General features: G+C 39.7%; 1 protein-coding gene across 3 annotated transcripts in view; it reads right to left on the reverse strand.

Moving 5' to 3' along the window:
- The window catches only part of LOC126336638 (organic cation transporter protein-like), a 186,911-nt gene that overhangs the window by 49,729 nt on the left and 118,105 nt on the right, over nucleotides 1-19,077 (reverse strand). For all 3 annotated transcript variants that reach the window (XM_050000553.1, XM_050000563.1, XM_050000541.1), the window contains exon 5: nucleotides 9,311-9,465. In XM_050000553.1, the coding sequence (XP_049856510.1) occupies nucleotides 9,311-9,465 (155 nt within the window). The remainder of the gene's footprint in view (nucleotides 1-9,310; nucleotides 9,466-19,077) is intronic.

Consider the following 19,077-nt stretch of genomic DNA (forward strand, 5'->3'; position numbering starts at 1 on the left):
AGGATTCTAAGGGTATAACATGCTGATGACATTCTGTTTGCAAGTACCTTTGTGTGTTCACACCACTTCAACTGAGAATCAATATTCATTCCTAGAAATTTTGCATTTGTTACAGTCTATAGAGGGGCCATCTACATTTAATGTAACATTGTCATTTTTCCTCATCAAACTGAAATTCATGGCATTAGTTTTCTTTATGCTCAGTGTTACATTAGTGCTTATTGACCAATCATAAAATTCCTTGAGAGTTTCATTTGCTTCCTTAGCATGGAGTTCTCTTGTTTTCTTAGTGACTATAATATTGCTGTCATCAGCGAATAGAATTTTTTCATCATGAGTAACACATGATGTTTATCAGGAACAGTATAGGTCCTAATTTTGTAATTTAATTATTGTATGTCTCTCCTGTTGATATCTCTCTTTGCAAGTGGTTGTTTTCTTTTATCGGTACTTGGCTGCACTGGGATTGTGCTTTGCAGTATTTTCTATCTTTACTAGTTGTACTCAACACCTCATTATAGTGAATTTTGGTACTTTTTTGTTGGAACATTATTATACACATTTTCAAAGTGCAACACATGTGCCCAGGTTTGGTAAATGTTACAGATTCCACTCATTGTAGTGGCTTAATTGTGAATGATCCACCTTCATCTGAGTAGCAGGACCTCTAGTATAACATTCCTTTTTTATTTTCTATCATAAATTCTGTGCTTTCTCTGCATCTTGCTTTCTCCTACCTATATTTCTTTTTGCTACATATTTTGTAAGGTATTCTCTCACCTTCATAGCACTCTGTCATTGGGTATTAGTAGTCTTTTGCCCAAAATCAACGCATAGGATTAGTTTGTCTAGGAACATTTGATGTGCTGGGCAGTCATCTTTATTTGCATTACATGACTTTCCTCTTTTTGTACACAGTATGGATGTTAGACTCTGTTAATCTTGCCCTGGTGCAGTTCATTACCCCATGATTGTAATCCTGGTATTTATTGCAGCGGGTTACTACTAGGCAGTTCTCCACAGCTATAACTTGGCAGACAACATATCCCTTCTGGTTGTTGAAAAAGGATTTCCTCATTTTAGTTTCTACCTCCACTATGTGATAAACTACTTCCCTTCCGTTTCGTCCAGTCTTAAATTTCAGAATAAACTGTGGGTGTAAATGATCATGTACCCCTTCAAACTTTTACTCATACATGATCCCCTTTATATGCTGCACCTCCAAATCAGCAGGGACATTTTACACTATAACAAGAAGTTTCCTCTTTCATCGTAGTTTGTAGTGCTGATTCGGCAGCTGTATGTTCAAATAATAGAAGGCCACTCCAGTTGCTGACAAGCCTATGACTGGTTTTAACCTTTACATCAGGCCATTTTCAAGTGGATCTGAAAATTGTGCTGTAGAGAAGCAATGTCAAAGGCAGCTAATTTCTGTTGTATTAGATTTACATCCCCAGTTGTGTGAGACTTTACGAAATTTTATTTCTCTGTTTCTTTATTACTTTGTTAATTTTTTTGTTGTTGCATTTTCTTATTTGTTTGCAGCACTAGCCTGTCTAGCAGTTAAACAGGCATAATGTGTGCTTATTTTCTTCACTTCAGCTTTCAGGCTTTCATTTTTCTCTTTAAGTTGCTGTAATCTCACAAGGGACTTTTTGTTCATTAACTTTGTCTTGGCTGTCTTCTTAGGTACAGAAAGGTCTTTGTTGACAAACTTATCAATTTCCTCAAAAATTTTGCTTGTGATGACCATGTTTGTTGAACCTTCCTCCCCGTCCATGTTGTCTGCCATGAGAAAGTTCACTATGCAAAGTCATTCACCTTTGTCATGATTTTGGGAATAAATCGCTATTCACCTGAAAACAAAATATAATTCTAGGAGGCTAAAGGCTAATTCAAACAGAGAACTAGCTGCCCAAATGGGCAGTATGTACTGTTGCCCACTATAGCTGGTCATGACCAGACAGAGTGCAGGAAACAGAGATCCAGTCGCCTTGTTGAATGGCACTGGTTGTGAGTGTCAGCTACTGTGCAGAAAATATGAGTAGAACTTCTGATGACAACCTGTTGTTGGTTTTATTTGCACTTTGTTTGAGGAAGTGAAGAAACTGGTTGCATGATATTTATAGAAAATGAAGAGACTATGATAAATTTCACTGCCTTTGGTAGAATTACTATCTTCTGAACACCATTTCTTAATGGAACAATTTGAAATGTTACACTGAATCAAAAATCTCTAGTTCTGCATTGTGAATTGTTTACTCAGCAAATAGAAAGGAAAAATAAACAGACATTGGAGAATTTTATTAACTGATTCTCTGCAAAAATATTGTAATAGTAGTATTTATATGCCTAGTCTCTACATAGGAAAAATTATGATACAGAATTTGTGACTTGAAGTTCAAGCTAGCAAACACGCGATCTAGTGTTGTTATGTATTATATATCAGTATTCATGAGGTAGTAAACATTATACAACTATGCATTTATTTAAAAATATATAGGCAGAATTAATACCAATTTAATTCAGATATGCACCTATTTCTTTCCATGTCAATGGCATTTTTGAAACAGTTTTGTAACTGGTATGGCATGTATTTTGCAAACATACCTTTGCACACACTCATTAATTAATTTTTCATCTTCTTTCATCATTTCTCACGCTTGTTCATAAGTGCCCATGAAGCTCTTTGCAAGGAATCACAATCTTTCGCCATGGGAAAGAGCAGTTTAGTGTGATTGCCCATGCCATGTTTTTTTAAGAAGTCATGGTATGGGAGGAAAAAAATTTGCACAATCTAAGTATGAAAATACATATGAGCAGTATATTTTTTTACACAGTCAAAAACAAAACAAAAAAAACCTTTACCTTCATAATATTTACAGACTCGTGCAAATTATGATGTAACTTGTACTGCTGTAATATGATTCGTGTAATGTATTATCTCAGCTGAGGAAACCATGTGCTAGTTATTAGAAAACAGAGGCACTGGGTCCATCAAGAGCAGAAATATGTAAACAGTAAGTAATTTTCACCAAATACAGGTAACACTAATAGCATGCTTGCTATGCCAACCCACCATCACTATGTCTGTCATCCAAGCCTGAATAATTACATGAGAAACAGCAGTGTGAATCGAGAAAGATTGACTCTTTGCTCAATCTTTGGCTGGTTAAATAACTTTCCAGCTGACTGTTTTCTACATGCAAGAAGCTAGCAAACTAGCTGTTGATGCATTTCATGGTGGGATTCCACCTGTACGGATGCAAGTAGTTGGTCAGGGTTTCCGAGATGATCCAGCTACACGAGATGCTGCATATTTCGTTAGCCCTTAAATTTCCAATGGTTTTGGGAGTAAATCACTAGTTACATGAGGGATAAGGAAACTTATAGTTCAAAACACTGTAAGCAGCTACAAAAATGTGTACCATTGTGCTGCACAAAATCATAACTTAAAAGTATCTGTCACGTTGTTCAAACTTGTTCACTGTGACAGGTACAGTAGTTCATTAGTTTCTTTTAAACAGTCATCCTTTGCATGGTCATTCATAATTTAGGAACATAAATTTTCCTGTAAGTAATGGTTTATATTTAATGTCTCATTGCTACAATACAATTACATATAGAAATAATCACCCCATGAATAACTAACTCAGCTGTGTTGGAGTAGCTTGCATGCCTCAACTATACAGCTAGCCTCTTGAATGAAATATACCAGAGGTGAAATAGTTTCCATTCAGATTTCCAGTTGGGAACTACCAAGATGGATGTTTTCACAAGGAAAATATAAATCTGACATTCTGTGAGTCAGAGCATGGAATGTTAGGCTCCTAAATTGCCTAGCTAGGTTAGAAAATTTAAAACAAGAAATGGTTAAGTTGAAGTTAGATATTGTGGAGTGTGGTGGCATGAATAGTTAGTCTGGTTAGGAGAGAACAGTGTTACCAACAAAAAATCATACAGAGGTAATGCAGAAGTAAGGCTAATTATAACAAGAAAATTGAAATGCAGGTGAACTAGTGTGACCAGCATAATGAACACACTATTGTACCCACAGTAGATAACCCATGCATACTAAAGTAGTCCAAGTTCATGCACCTACAAGTGTGCAGATGAAGAGATTGAAACAATGTATAATTGGATAAAAAAAATTTATTCAGATAGCTTCAGGAGATGAAAATTTAATTGTAAAGCAAATATGGAATTCTACAACAGGAAAAGGAGCAAAATTAGTAGAACATGAACTGCAGGAAATGAATGAAATGGGAGCCACCTTGAAGAATTTTGCATAGAGGATCCTCCACCGTCATCTTTTCTGAGCTGCTTCAACCTACAGTAACATACTGTCCCTACACCATCCATCCAACAGTTTCCACCCCCCTCCCTCCACCCCCCCCCCCCCCCCCTATGTCCTATCATCTCCTCACAGTTCTTGTCTCGCACTCTGTTTATTTGCAGCCCTCTGCAATGCATCCACCCATCATTCCCCGCTCCTCTCATTTCTTATTCCTTTTTACCCCACCTCCCTGCCCCACAACATGTTGACACTGTGCCTGTTGGAGTTTAGTTGCTACACACTCCACCAGACAGCGCTCATCTCTCTTGCCACCAATACACTGCTATCCCTTCCCCTTCCCCTTCCCCTTCCCCTTCCCCTTCCCCTTCCCCTTCAAGAGCCCCACCAGATTGCTGCCTGCATCCCATGTTATGTTACATTCCAGCCCGAGATGCTGGAGTTGGCGATTGTGTGCACACGAGGTATGCTTGCTTGTGTGTGTGTGTGTGGGGGGGGGGGGGGGGGGGGTCTTTACTGATGAAGGCTAGGGCTGAAACCTGCATGTGAAAGTCTTTTAATCATGCCCGTGTGCAACTTGATGGGTCTTCTTTACGATAAGTAGCAATCTATCTTTTCCTGCATTGTTATTACTATGTTATCATCTATTTATGATTCTTTTTATTTCTTTTGCATTTACTATTCATTACCACATTTGGAATAACTGAATGTCCTGTAAATAATGAAGTTGGTTCTACTATTTCATTTGGAAGATTGTAGTAATCTGAAATTTCATGTATAACATACAGGATAATGATGAAAACTGAACAAATGAATTAAAATCTGTGCTATGCCTTTTCTTGAACCCAGTTCTCTTTGCTTACTAGGGAGGTATGCTAGGCAGTACGCTACCACAGCATTATAGCATTCCTCCCTATTAATCAAGGAGACCCAGGTTCAAGTCATAGCCATGGCACAAATTTTAATTCATTTCTTCAGCTTCCATCATTATTGTAGATAAAGATGGGACTCAAATATCTGAAGGAAGATTTAATTATATCAGATATATTTCATGTATACACATTTAAATTCTGTTAAAACAATAATTTTTAATCCAGGAAGATAATAATTCAGTGAAATAATAGTTTTTGTATCAGATATGCAAAATTGGAGAAAAGAGAACCACTTGTATGAATATCAAGAGCTCAGATGGAAACCCAGTTCTAAGCAAAGAAGAGAAAGCAGAAAGTTGGAAGGAGTATATAGAAGGTCTATACAAGGGCGATCTACTTGAGGACAATATTATGGAAATGGAAGAGGATGTAGAAGAAGATGAAATGGGAGATATGATACTGTGTGGAAAGTTTGACACAGCACTGAAAGACCTGAGTTGAAACAAGGCCCCAGGAGTAGACAACACTCCATTAGAATTACTGACAGCCTTGGGAGAGCCAGTCCTGACAAAACTCTACCATCTGGTGAGCAATATGTATGAGGCAGGCGAAATACCCTCAGACTTCAAGAAGAATATAATAATTCCAATCCCAAAGAAAGCAGATGTTAACAAATGTGAAAATTACCTAACTATCAGTTTAATAAGAAAAACTAACGCGAATTCTTTACAGACGAATGGAAAAACTGATAGAAGCCAACCTCAGGGAAGATCAGTTTCGATTCCATAGAAATATTGGAACACGTGCGGCAATACTAACCCTACGACTTATCTTAGAAGAAAGATTAAGGAAGGGCGAACCTATGTTTCTAACATTTGTAGACTTAGAGTAAGCTTTTGACAATGTTGACTGGAATAATCTCTTTCAAATTCTGAAGGTGGTAGGGGTAAAATACAGGAAGTGAAAGGCTATTTACAATTTGTAGAGAAACCAGATGGCAGTTACAAGAGTCGGGGGACATGAAAGGGAAGCAGTGGCTGGGAAGGGAGTGAGACAGAGTTGTAGCCTCTCCTCCATGTTATTCAATCTGTATATTGAGCAAGCAGTGAAGGAATCAAAAGAAAAATTTGGAGTAGGTATTAAAATCCATGGAGAAGATATAAAATCTTTGAGGTTCGCCGATGACATTGTAATTCTGTCAGAGACAGCAAAGGACTTGGAAGACCAGTTGAACGAAATGGACAGTGTCTTGAAAGGAGGATATAAGATGAACATCAACAAAAGCAAAACGAGGATAACGGAATGTAGTTGAATTAAGTTGGGTGATGCTGAGGGAATTAAATTAGGAAATGAGACATTTAAAGTAGTAAAGGTGTTTTGCTATTTGGGGAGCAAAATAACTGATGATGGTCAAAGTAGAGAGGGTATAAAATGTAGACTGGCAATGGTGAGGAAAGCATTTCTGAAGAAGAGGAATTTGTTAACATCGAGTATTGATTTATGTGCTAGGAAGTCGTTTCTGAAAGTATTTGTATGGAGTGTAGCCATGTATGGATGTGAAATGTGGACGATAAATAGTTTAGACAAGAAGAGAAAAGAAGCTTTTGAAATGTAGTGCTACAGAAGAATTCTGAAGATTAGATGGGTAGATTACATGACTAAAGACGAGGTATTGAATAGAATTGGGGAGAAGAGGAGTTTGTGGCAGAACTTGACCAGAAGAAGGGATCGGTTGGTAGGACATGTTCTGAGGCATCAAGGGATCACCAATTTAGTATTGGAGGGCAGCGTGGAGGGTAAAAATCGTAGAGGGAGACCAAGAGATGACTACAATAAGCAGATTCAGAAGGATGTAGGCTGCAGTAGGTACTGGGAGATGAAGAAGCTTGCACAGGATAGAGTAGCATGGAGAGCAGCATCAAACAAGTCTCAGGACTGAAGACAACAACAACAACAATGCAAAATTATTATGTACAAAGTTCTTGAAAAACACAGTGTAATGTCATGACCAATCATTCAAATTAAAAATAGTTCAGTAGATAATAATGGAGAGTCCAGGATGGAACAATGACAATTTTATGATAAAGGTAGATTGTTACTCACCATATAGCAGAGATGTTGAATCACAAGTAGGGACAACAAAAATCTTACATGTTTAGTCTTCTTGTTGTTGTGCCTTTCTGTGTCTCAACGTCTCCACTCTGTGGCCAGTAGCAATCTTTCCTTTTCATAATATTGTCAGTAGAGTGTAATCTTTGACATGGTTTATAAAGTAATTGGTTACCGTATATCAAATAGTGTAACTTCAGCATTGATTCCTTTGTAAATGCTAGCAATCAAAATAACTAAGCAATTTATCAGAAATTTACATATCATGTATTATTCAAAATCAATACATCATGAACTTTTATATAAAGAAGACATTGTATATGAAAACAAACACTAACAATGGGAAATATAGGGCAGAATGTAACAGAAGGAAAGTTGGTACTCACCATATAGTGGAGATGCTGAATTACGATAGGAACAACAAAAACATTCACACCAATTATAGCTTTTGACCAATTAAGGCCTTTGTCAACAATAGTCACACATACACACATGCAAAAACACACTCGCGCAAATGCAACTCACACACATGTCTGCAGTATCCGGCAACTGGAGTGTGGTTTCAGTTGCATTTGTGTGTGTGTGTGTGTGTGTGTGTTTGTGTGTGTAACTATTGTTGACAAAGGCCTTAATGGCCAAAAGCTGTAATTGGTGTGAATCTTTTTCGGGTGTTCCTATCGTGACTCAGCATCTCTGCTATATGGTTAGTTGCAACAAACACTGTTAAATATTTTATTCATTATTATAAAACTTACTAATATGAATAGGTAATTTTTCATCAAAATTTTACAAAAGGTATTAAGACTAATAATGAATTTGTCATCATCAGCTGCTATTTTTTTTATATAAGGGTCAATATTAGGCCAAAGCAGGCAGTCATTGTAGAATTGTTGTTGCTGTTGAGTTGTTCTTGTGAGTGGTGGTTGTAAGAAGTTGCATTTTATTTGGTGTGCATAAATGAAGCAAGTTAACAGGATAGGAGTGTTGGACTTTTTATTTTGGAGAGTAAAAACTTAGAATGGACAAATGGATCCAGCTAAAACAAAAAGACCAACTCTGACTTTAAATGACTTTTGCAGTGAACAAAAATAATTTAATAGCTTGATCAACAATCATGGGAACACTTTGTCAAGATAAATATCAAAATAATAGTGTATCATCTCATGTCCAAACTGATTTCTTATCTTTGCAGATAATTCTTTTACATTTTGAGAACAATGCAATGTTTGAAATGATATTTAAATTTACATCTTACATGTGAGCAAGAAAGTTACAGTGTGCACTTGTCAGCTTAACACACTGTTCTTATTCCTTACTTCCATAGAATGATTTTATAAGCTACTTCTTTGCACTGTCTCAAAAAATAATTACTGTGAGCCAGTTATGAACTTGTTTGGCTGTTGCATTGAGTTCAAGCTATTCATTGGTGTGGGTGTGTCATTGGTCAAAATTAGTTTTCAAACAGCTTTTGAAATGCTATTTTCATCTGACTACAACCATGGTTGTAGGAAACCAATGTATCCACAGCTAGAAAGGTTGACTGTGATGCTCCATTGACTTGTGCCAGGGTTTGTGGATTGTGTGTATGGAAGTACAAGTTGCAGATACATCTGGTGCAATGAGCAGCAGGGTCATCAAGTGGAGTACCCTCCTGTAGTCATCACAAGTCAGAGCTCATTGTCTCTTCTGCATGTGAACTGTGAAGTAGAATATTCGAGAATGATCCAGTCTTCAAACTTAGTTTACATCCAAATGATACATTTCTTAACTTATGTTATATACTAAGTCCCCTCTACAACTTCTAGAAGCCTATAAAAGGAATTGCAAAACATTCCATATACACAAATGTTTTGAAAAGGCCATGGGAAATGCAAATCATGTTCCTAAGGAGACCTCTAGTTATGTCATTAAGTAGACCAGCATATCAAATTATGAGTTACACAAAGGATACAATCAAGTTACAGACTTTAAACTAATAGAAATTGAGTCTTCAGAATTATGTAATTATCAGAATGCATATAAAGTGTGCACATACCAATTACGTATCCTACAAGAAATAGCCCTGAGACGGTGCTTCCAACAAACAGTCTGAATATAATAAACCATACATACTGTGGTGAAAATGAAACCAGTAACCCTGCAATTACTTGCATCACAACAGCTACCATGAAGATTGGCTTTCTTCCATACCTGTAAAAATGCACATAGTTTCCTCTTATATGCACATATATCAAATACATACACTCCTGGAAATGGAAAAAAGAACACATTGACACCGGTGTGTCAGACCCACCATACTTGCTCCGGACACTACGAGAGGGCTGTACAAGCAATGATCACACGCACGGCACAGCGGACACACCAGGAACCTCGGTGTTGGCCTTCGAATGGCGCTAGCTGCGCAGCATTTGTGCATCACCGCCGTCAGTGTCAGCCAGTTTGCCGTGGCATACGGAGCTCCATCGCAGTCTTTAACACTGGAAGCATGACGCGACAGCGTGGACGTGAACCGTATGTGCAGTTGACGGACTTAGAGCGAGGGCGTATAGTGGGCATGCGGGAGGCCGGGTGGACGTACCGCCGAATTGCTCAACACGTGGGGCGTGAGGTCTCCACAGTGCATCGATGTTGTCGCCAGTGGTCGGCGGAAGGTGCACGTGCCCGTCGACCTGGGACCGGACCGCAGTGACGCACGGATGCACGCCAAGACCGTAGGATCCTACGCAGTGCCGTAGGGGACCGCACCGCCACTTCCCAGCAAATTAGGGACACTGTTGCTCCTTGGGTATCGGCGAGGACCATTCGCAACCGTCTCCATGAAGCTGGGCTACGGTCCCGCACACCGTTAGGCCGTCTTCCGCTCACGCCCCAACATCGTGCAGCCCGCCTCCAGTGGTGTCGCGACAGGCGTGAATGGAGGGATGAATGGAGACGTGTCGTCTTCAGCGATGAGAGTCGCTTCTGCCTTGGTGCCAATGATGGTCGTATGCGTGTTTGGCACCGTGCAGGTGAGCGCCACAATCAGGACTGCATACGACCGAGGCACACAGGGCCAACACCCGGCATCATGGTGTGGGGAGCGATCTCCTGCACTGGCCGTACACCTCTGGTGATCGTCGAGGGGACACTGAATAGTGCACGGTACATCCAAACCGTCATCTAACCAATCGTTCTACCATTCCTAGACCGGCAAGGGAACTTGCTGTTCCAACAGGACAATGCACGTCCGCATGTATCCCGTGCCACCCAACGTGCTCTAGAAGGTGTAACTCAACTACCCTGGCCAGCAACATCTCCGGATCTCTCCCCCATTGAGCATGTTTGGGACTGGATGAAGCGTCATCTCATGCGGTCTGCACGTCCAGCACGAACGCTGGTCTAAGTGAGGCGCCAGGTGGAAATGGCATGGCAAGCCGTTCCACAGGACTACATCCAGCATCTCTACGATCGTCTCCATGGGAGAATAGCAGCCTGCATTGCTGCGAAAGGTGGATATACACTGTACTAGTGCCGACATTGTGCATGCTCTGTTGCCTGTGTCTATGTGCCTGTAGTTCTGTCAGTGTGATCATGTGATGTATCTGACCCCAGGAGTGTGTCAATAAAGTTTCCCCTTCCTGGGACAATGAATTCACGGTGTTCTTATTTCAATTTCCAGGAGTGTATTTGAAAAACTGGAAAATGTTAAGTTGAACCATCATTTGCAATTATTTTTTAAATTAAAACAGATATAATTTATAAAAAAAACTGTGGAAATAGAATAGACAGAAACAGAAAATGGTTCTGAAATTTTTAGTTTTCAGAAGCAGGCCTTCTGTATAGTGTGACTTAGAGCCAGCACACAGCTAGATGAATGTGGGAAATCTACCAAAGCCACTCTCAAATTGGCCAGCAATATCACCTTTTAACAGCCTAGTCTGAACCAAGGCAGTCCCTGCCTGTTGTTTATCATGTTATTATGAAGCCATGCCAGACAGACTTCAGAATTTTAGCCTATGATTGCATGTGGCACTGTGTTACATCCCATGGAGTTTAAGATGTCCCAATTCTGCCATGTAAAACTGTGCAGCAGGGGGAAGGGTTGTACATAGGTGAAGTTACATAAATGACAGACATGCTGTGTAGTTTATGTTGAGTTGGGAACTGGCATTGTTAAGACCTGGATGAGGAAGTACAGAGAAAACTTGAGGACACTATGTTGGCATGGTTCTGTAAAGATTTGCGCCAATCATGATTACAGGATAGCACCAAAAGCAATATCAGGCACAGCCCTACATGCCCCACTGCGGCGGCACTGCACTTGCAGCTCACAGATGCTGGTTGTTGGCAACCTTGCAAATTCTGCGACCCGCATGCGCAGCACCGCCAGGGTGGAGCATACAAGGCCGTACCTGGTATTGCACACAACCTTCCTAAACTATGATTATGAACTGAATAAGCTAAAAGATTCTGTGGACAATACACTTGCCCAAGCAAAATATTGGTTTAAGTGAAGTGGTTTTCTCCTGAATGACAATAAATAAATAAATAAATAAATAAATAAATAAATAAATAAAAAATAAAAATAAAAAAAATAAAAATAAAAAAAATAAATAAAAAAATGGCTCTGAGCACTATGGGAATCAACTTCTGTGGTCATCAGTCCCTTAGAACTTAGAACTACTTAAACCTAACTAACCTAAGGACATCACGCACATCCATGCCCGAGGCAGGATTCGAACCTGCGACTGCAGCGATCGCTCGGTTCCAGACTATAGCACCTAGAACCGCACGGCCACTTCGGCCAGCATGAGCGTAACATATCCAGTCAGCAAAACCTTACAAGATCGTAGCTTGGATGTCACAATGGCAAAAGCAAAATTAGATTCAACTCTGAAGGTGTACAATGGCATTAGAGCTAATGTTGGTAGCCACTTTGCTCATTTTGTTGAAGAGACGAAGTCAGCTATGAAAGATTTAGACATGGAGATGAGTGTTCCTCGTCTAACAGGCAGACAAAGACACAGGGAAAACTACTATCATAATGATGATGCTATGACATATTGGAAAAGAACTGTTTTTATTCCAACACTGGACCATGTTATGTCTGACATGAGAGAACAGTTTGCTTAAGAACATATTTATCATTTAAAATTCAACATACTTTTGCCCTCACAACTACTGAAACACAACAGTAATGATCTGGCACATAAACTGAATCAGTGCTTAACTGAACTACCATTCTTTGAAGAAGAATCACTCTTTGTGATTAAAAAGAGGCTAATGGAAAAGATTCTTCAATACATGCAAACGAGCATAAATGCCCATAATGATGACGATTCTGTTATGCAAGTGTTGTCTGCTTGTCCTAGATCTGCCTGTCTTACTTTGCACTTGCTGTACAAAATATTTGATTGTCTACCTGCATCTATTGCTACAGTAGAAAGAAGTTTTTAAACATTGCAGCATATAAACACATGGCTGAGGTCGACAATACATATGTTGTATTTCCTGTATGTGAGTAAAGCGTTGATAGCTCAGGTTTTATTTAACTTTTACTGGTATTTTCACATGTATGGTGACTTCTTTCTTTTTTTTTTTTCTTTTTACAAGGAAATGTAGTAGGTGAATATGGATTGGGAGTAAGAAATGAAAGAGGAAGTCGCCTGGTAGAATTTTGCACAGAGCATAACTTAATCATAGCTAACACTTGGTTCAAGAATCATGAAAGGAGGTTGTATACATGGAAGAAGCCTGGAGATACTAGAAGGTATCAGATCGATTATATAATGGTAAGACAGAGATTTAGGAACCAGGTTTTAAATTGTAAGACATTTCCTGGCGCAGATGTGGACTCTGACCACATGAAAGGGAAGCAGTGGTTGGGAAGGGAGTGAGACAAGGTTGTAGCCTCTCCCTGATGTTATTCAATCTGTATATTGAGCAAGCAGTAAAGGAAACAAAAGAAAAATTCGGAGTAGGTATTAAAATCCACGGAGAAGAAATAAAAACTTTGAGGTTCGCCGATGACATTGTAATTCTGTCAGAGACAGCAGAGGACTTGGAAGAGCAGTTGAATTGAATGGACAGTGCCTTGAAAGGAGGATATAAGATGAACATCAACAAAAGCAAAATTAGGATAATGGAATGTAGTTGAATTAATTTGGGTGATGCTGAGGGAATTAGATTAGAAAATGAGACACTTAAAGTAGTAAAGAAGGTTCGCTATTTACTGAGCAAAATAACTGATGATGGTCGAAGTAGAGAGGATATAAAATGTAGACTGGCAATGGCAAGGAAAGCATTTCTGAAGAAGAGGAATTTGTTAACATCGAGTATTGATTTATGTGTTAGGAAGCCGTTTCTGAAAGTATTTGTATGGAGTGTAGCCATGTATGGAAGTGAAACATGGACGATAAATAGTTTGGACAAGAAGAGAATAGAAGCTTTTGAAATGTGGTCCTACAGAAGAATGCTGAAGATTAGATGGGTAGATCACATAACTAATGAGGAGGTATTGAATAGAATTGGGGAGAAGAAGAGTTTGTGGCACAACTTGAATAGAAGAAGGGATCGGTTGGTAGGACATGTTCTGAAGCATCAAGGGATCACCAATTTAGTACTGGAGGGCAGCGTGGAGGGTAAAAATCATAGAGGGAGACCAAGAGATGAATACACTAAGCAGGTTCAGAAGGATGTAGGCTGCAGTAGGTACTGGGAGATGAAGAAGCTTGCACAGGATAGAGTAGCATGTAGAGCTGCATCAAACCAGTCTCAGGACTGAAGACCACAACAACAACAGTCACTGTGCAAGTAGCACCACGCCGAAGCCATCAGCTCAACCTTCCTGTCTCTTGCAGTTGCAAAGTTACATGTATGAGAAACTCACTTGGTACTATTGAAGAAGTCATAGCATTCTTTACAGTTGTCTAGCACATTGAAGAGTCACCTAAAACACCCACTGCAGTCACATTGTCAAACGAAATGGGTTGAGCAACCCTTTTCCTACTATCGAATTCCAGTCAATCATGACTATTAAATTTTTGTCTCCCTTCACTATCTGAATAATTTCTTTTATCTCATCATACATATCATCAAATTCTTCATCATCTGCAGAGCTAGTTGGCATATAAACTTGTACTACCCTAGTAGGCATGGGCTTTGTGTCTATCTTGGCCACAATAATGCGTTCACTATGCTGTTTATAGTAGCTTACCTGCACTTCTATTTTTTGATTCATTATTAAACCTACGCCTGCATTACCCCTATTTGATTTTGTATTTATAACCCTGTATTCACCTGATCAAAAGTCTTGTTCCTCCTGACACCGAACTTCATTAAGTCCCACTACATCTAATTTTAACCTATCCATTTCCCTTTTTAAATTTTCTAACCTACCTGCCCGATTAATGGATCTGACATTCCACACTCTGATCCATAGAATGCCAGTTTTCTTTCTCCAGATAACGATGTCCTCTTGAATAGTCCCTGCCCGGAGATACAAATGGGGGACTATTTCACCTCTGGAATATTTTACCCAAGAGGACCCCATCATCATTTAACCATACAATAAAGCTGCATGCCCTCGGGAAAAATTACAGCTGTAGTTTTCCCTTGCTTTCAGCCGTTCGTAGTACCAGCACAGAAAGGCCATTTTGGTTAGTATTACAAGGCCAGATCAGTCAATCATCCAGACTGTTGCCCCTGCAACTACTGAAAAGGCTGCTGCCCCTCTTCAGGAACCACACGTTTGTCTGGCCTCTCAACAGATACCCGTCCGTTGTGGTTGCACCTACGGTACGGCTATCTGTATCGCTGAGGCACGCAAGCCTCCCCACCAACGTCAAGGTCTATGGTTCAAGGGGGGGGGGGGGGGGGGGCACATTGATAGCTTTCTTTTTTATTGTAGCCACAGCTCCTTTCATTGTTGGCAAATTAACTGAGCAACCACCGCAGCCTATACGCAAACCATTCTCCATTCTCCGTAGAATTGTAGTACCTAATACTTCACCAGTATCGCTAGGCTCTTCTTCTTGATTCTCTTGAGATTCATAGTCAATTTTTCTACCACAATCGTTGTCTTTGTGAATGCCAACGAAACCCAAGAATCTTTCATGTAATTTGCTGTCACCATCAACATATCTTGCAGCTAAGCTCAGTTGGGTAATGTGCGCTATGTCTGTAGTCTCATCAAAGATTATGCTGTAATAAAAACAATCTTTGATTCCCTCCAGTTTTCTCGATAACACCACTGTTTCACAGCATGAAATACGTTCATTACGTGTTGTTTTATTTATGTAAGTGGTGTTCATTTCAGTGGTCTCAAAGTGATGTTTTAGTTGCAAGTCTCCAGCTCCAATTCTAAATCTTAGAAGAGCTCTAAAGTTTCCCTCATTACTCACTATACTTTAACAATCATTTTTCTAATAGACTCCCATCATCTCTATGCCCCTGCAGAGGAATATTTTGCTTTCCATGAAAAATGATTGTTTTTGTTATAGGTATGATACGGTCTCTGTTGTTTTCCATAATTATTTCCATTCACTGTCTTGACATTTGATTGATGACCTCAAGTTTGCAGTTGTCTCATGACACCAAAAATAATTTAGCACCTGTTGATGCTGCAACATGGTACTTGAGCAGAGAGTGGGTCTCAAGGTCACCATCTTTACCCGTAAGTTTGGCAAACTTTGTTAGTGGTTCAGTCACAAGTTTCTTGGCAATAATGGATTACTTTCCTCCAACCATTTTATTATTCACAAAAAATGAACAGTTAATTCAAAGAAGTCCTTTTTTAACTTGTGAGAACACCAGCCACAGATACTGTTGAAAATGATTACTGTGCGCTTGTCTGTATTCAGCCCATCCCCTCTCGTTGTGCTTGGAAGTAGGGAAGATATAACCTTTTTCATGTTTCCTTGGAGCTGTGAGAAGCTTTTATTTTACATCCTCACTAATATTTCCTGACACTAATGTGTCCAAAAAATTGCAAATATCCATGGGATTACAGGAATCAGTCGTGGAAGTTTCGACGGAGCACTAGTCTCCACCTGCGCATCAGGTGGTGTTCTTGCGGCTGCAAGATGACCAGAATCTTCAGATGTTTCTAATTTTCTTTTTCTTATTATACATTGTGTCCCAGCTATATTGTCCACCCAAAATATCTCTGGAACAATAACAGCTACTGGAAAACGACTTTCACCGGTATCAATGTAGGGCTGGGCCCATGAATGTACATATTTGGAAACATTCTAAAATGAAAGCATATTTGTTTTTTAACACAAACTTAGGTTTTTTTTTTTTAAATGGACCTCCTATACTTTTTCTTCAGCAATCCATAGCATGACAAAGCACATACACAATGGCATTGATTGCATCAGAATATTCACATTACATCCCAAGATATTATGACACGAAGTTGACGCTTGAAACACCCAACATGCGCTGCTAGTGCACGTCCTGAGGCCAGGCGTGAACCCCATGCTGCTCGTAATCGCGATGTGATTGACATGCGTAATCACACTTCCATACTTATCAAGAGGTCAGAAACGAATAATATGGTCTGCTGCCATCCTGCATTAACGATGTACATTCCAGCAGGTATTTATCCCATAGGCTAGGGGTGATGCGGTTCTGCAACATATCTGTGTACCGCAACGTTATCATTAATCCGTTATGAAAAAGGTAATGCCGTTCAATGTTAAAACTTTACTTTACTGTAAATCTAGCGCAAGTAACAGTTAATCATTCACTCGTAATAGTAAAATTCATGTTGATGGTTTTAGTGAAACGAGCAAGTGGACTAAAAGTTTTACCATTGTTTAGGTAAAAATGTTTTGATTTGGGAAGTTCAGGTAGGACATAGAAGATGAATGTAAACATGTTTAACCAGTTAGTTTTATTATCACATAATTACCAATGTTATTTTCATCTAATGCATTAAATGACAAATTGTTGCAAACAAATGTTTCTTAACATCACTGGGTAAAATGGCCCTTTGTAGAAACTTCCACTGTGATACCAGCACTACATACTAAACATAGCGTTCATATCTCATGCTCAAAGTGATACCCATTGTCTTGTATACATAGGGTCACTCTGCGGATGAAGGATGCCCTACTTCGTGCTACTGTTTCCTCTTTGATGGCTGTACAAGCATCAATAATGCATTGCTTCATGTCCTCTGGTGTTGTTGGTTCATGTTGGTAAACAGCATCCTTCACTGCTCCCCAAAGAAAATAATCCAGTGGTGTAAGGTCCGGAGATCGGGCAGGGCACCTAACTGTGCCACGTCATGCAATCCAGCTACCAGAGAACTTACGGTTCAGAAGTCGTCGTGCTTGTAAGGCATCATGCTGATATCACATGACCATTCTCCGGTTCAGAGGTACGGTGTCCAAGAGAACAGGAAGATTGTGTTGTATAAATCTGGAGTATTGTCTGACATTTTGGAAGCCATTTATAAAGAAAGGTCCAATAATGATATCTCCAATAACCCCACACCGAACATTAACTTTCCACGGATGTTAATGCTCTACCTGATGCAGCCATTTTGGATTGTCTGCGGACCAATAATGCATATTCCTCATATTGACAATTCCTTTGTTGGAGAATGATGCCTCGTCAGTAAAGAGAACATCTGCAAAAAAATTTGGATTAGTCAGAAGTTTTTGCTGAGCCCACCGACAAAATGTTACACTATTGCGGAAGTCATTTCCATGAAGATCCTGGTGTAAATGAACATGGTAAGGATGAAATTTATGAAGTTTAAGAATATGCTCTGCACTTGATTTTGACACACCAACGTCACGTTCAATTTGACGTGTGCTGATTTGAGGATTCACAGCTATGGTAACAAGCACAGCAACTTCAGGGAATCGTCTTCTGTACAGTCGTTCTGCCTGGACAGCATTTCGTCCACCTACAACAGGGTACAGTACAGATATGTAGAGTAGGGTAGAAAACAGACATATTAACTTAATAATCATAATGTTCACTAACAGTACTATCAACAAATAAGCAATCTCATAACGTATTTCCCATCAACGTACATTGTCCATAGATCAGCAGCATTTCTACCATATCTTCATGTGTGTACATTATACTGTACAGTATAAGTTCCATAACACAACGTTTATTCACAATGTGTACTAGCTCCGTGCCGTCACTAGATTACTCTGATGCACGACTACACTGGCAAGCGGTGTACTGCACGCCAAAGCAACAACAAATGGGATGCTCGGAGGGTGGTGGAGTACAGGAGTTTGCATAGCTCGCAAATAACAAACTAGGCGAAGTGGTAACTGTGGCAGTAATGGGAACTACGTTGGACACTTGACTAGGTATAGCCAGGCCCTGCGCGACAGGCACAATGGGTCATATAATGCATTAGATAAGCCTTATTTTGGGTGTGCAGGATAAATAAGACAACCTGACGGGTGTACAACGATCGGTACTGGTACATATTGTGTACGTAGATACGTAAAACGTGCAAGAGAGAAACCATTATGTGCTTATGAGAGTTGATGGCAGAAGACCATATTATTCATTTCAGACCTCTTGATAAGTATGAAGGTGTGGTTGCACATGTCAATCACATCGCGATTACGGGCAGCATTTGGGGTCCACGTCTGAGCCTCAGGATGTGCACTAGCAGCGCATATCGGGTGTTTCAAGCGTCAACTTCGCGTCTCAATATCTCGGGATGTAATGGGAATATTGCGATGCAATCAATGCCACCATGTATGTGCTTTGTCATGCTATGGATTGCTGAAGAACAAATATAGGAGGTCCATTTAAAAAAACGTAAGTTTGTGTTAAAAA

The sequence above is a fragment of the Schistocerca gregaria genome, chromosome 1, assembly GCF_023897955.1.
Source record: "Schistocerca gregaria isolate iqSchGreg1 chromosome 1, iqSchGreg1.2, whole genome shotgun sequence".
NCBI lineage: Eukaryota > Metazoa > Arthropoda > Insecta > Orthoptera > Acrididae > Schistocerca > Schistocerca gregaria.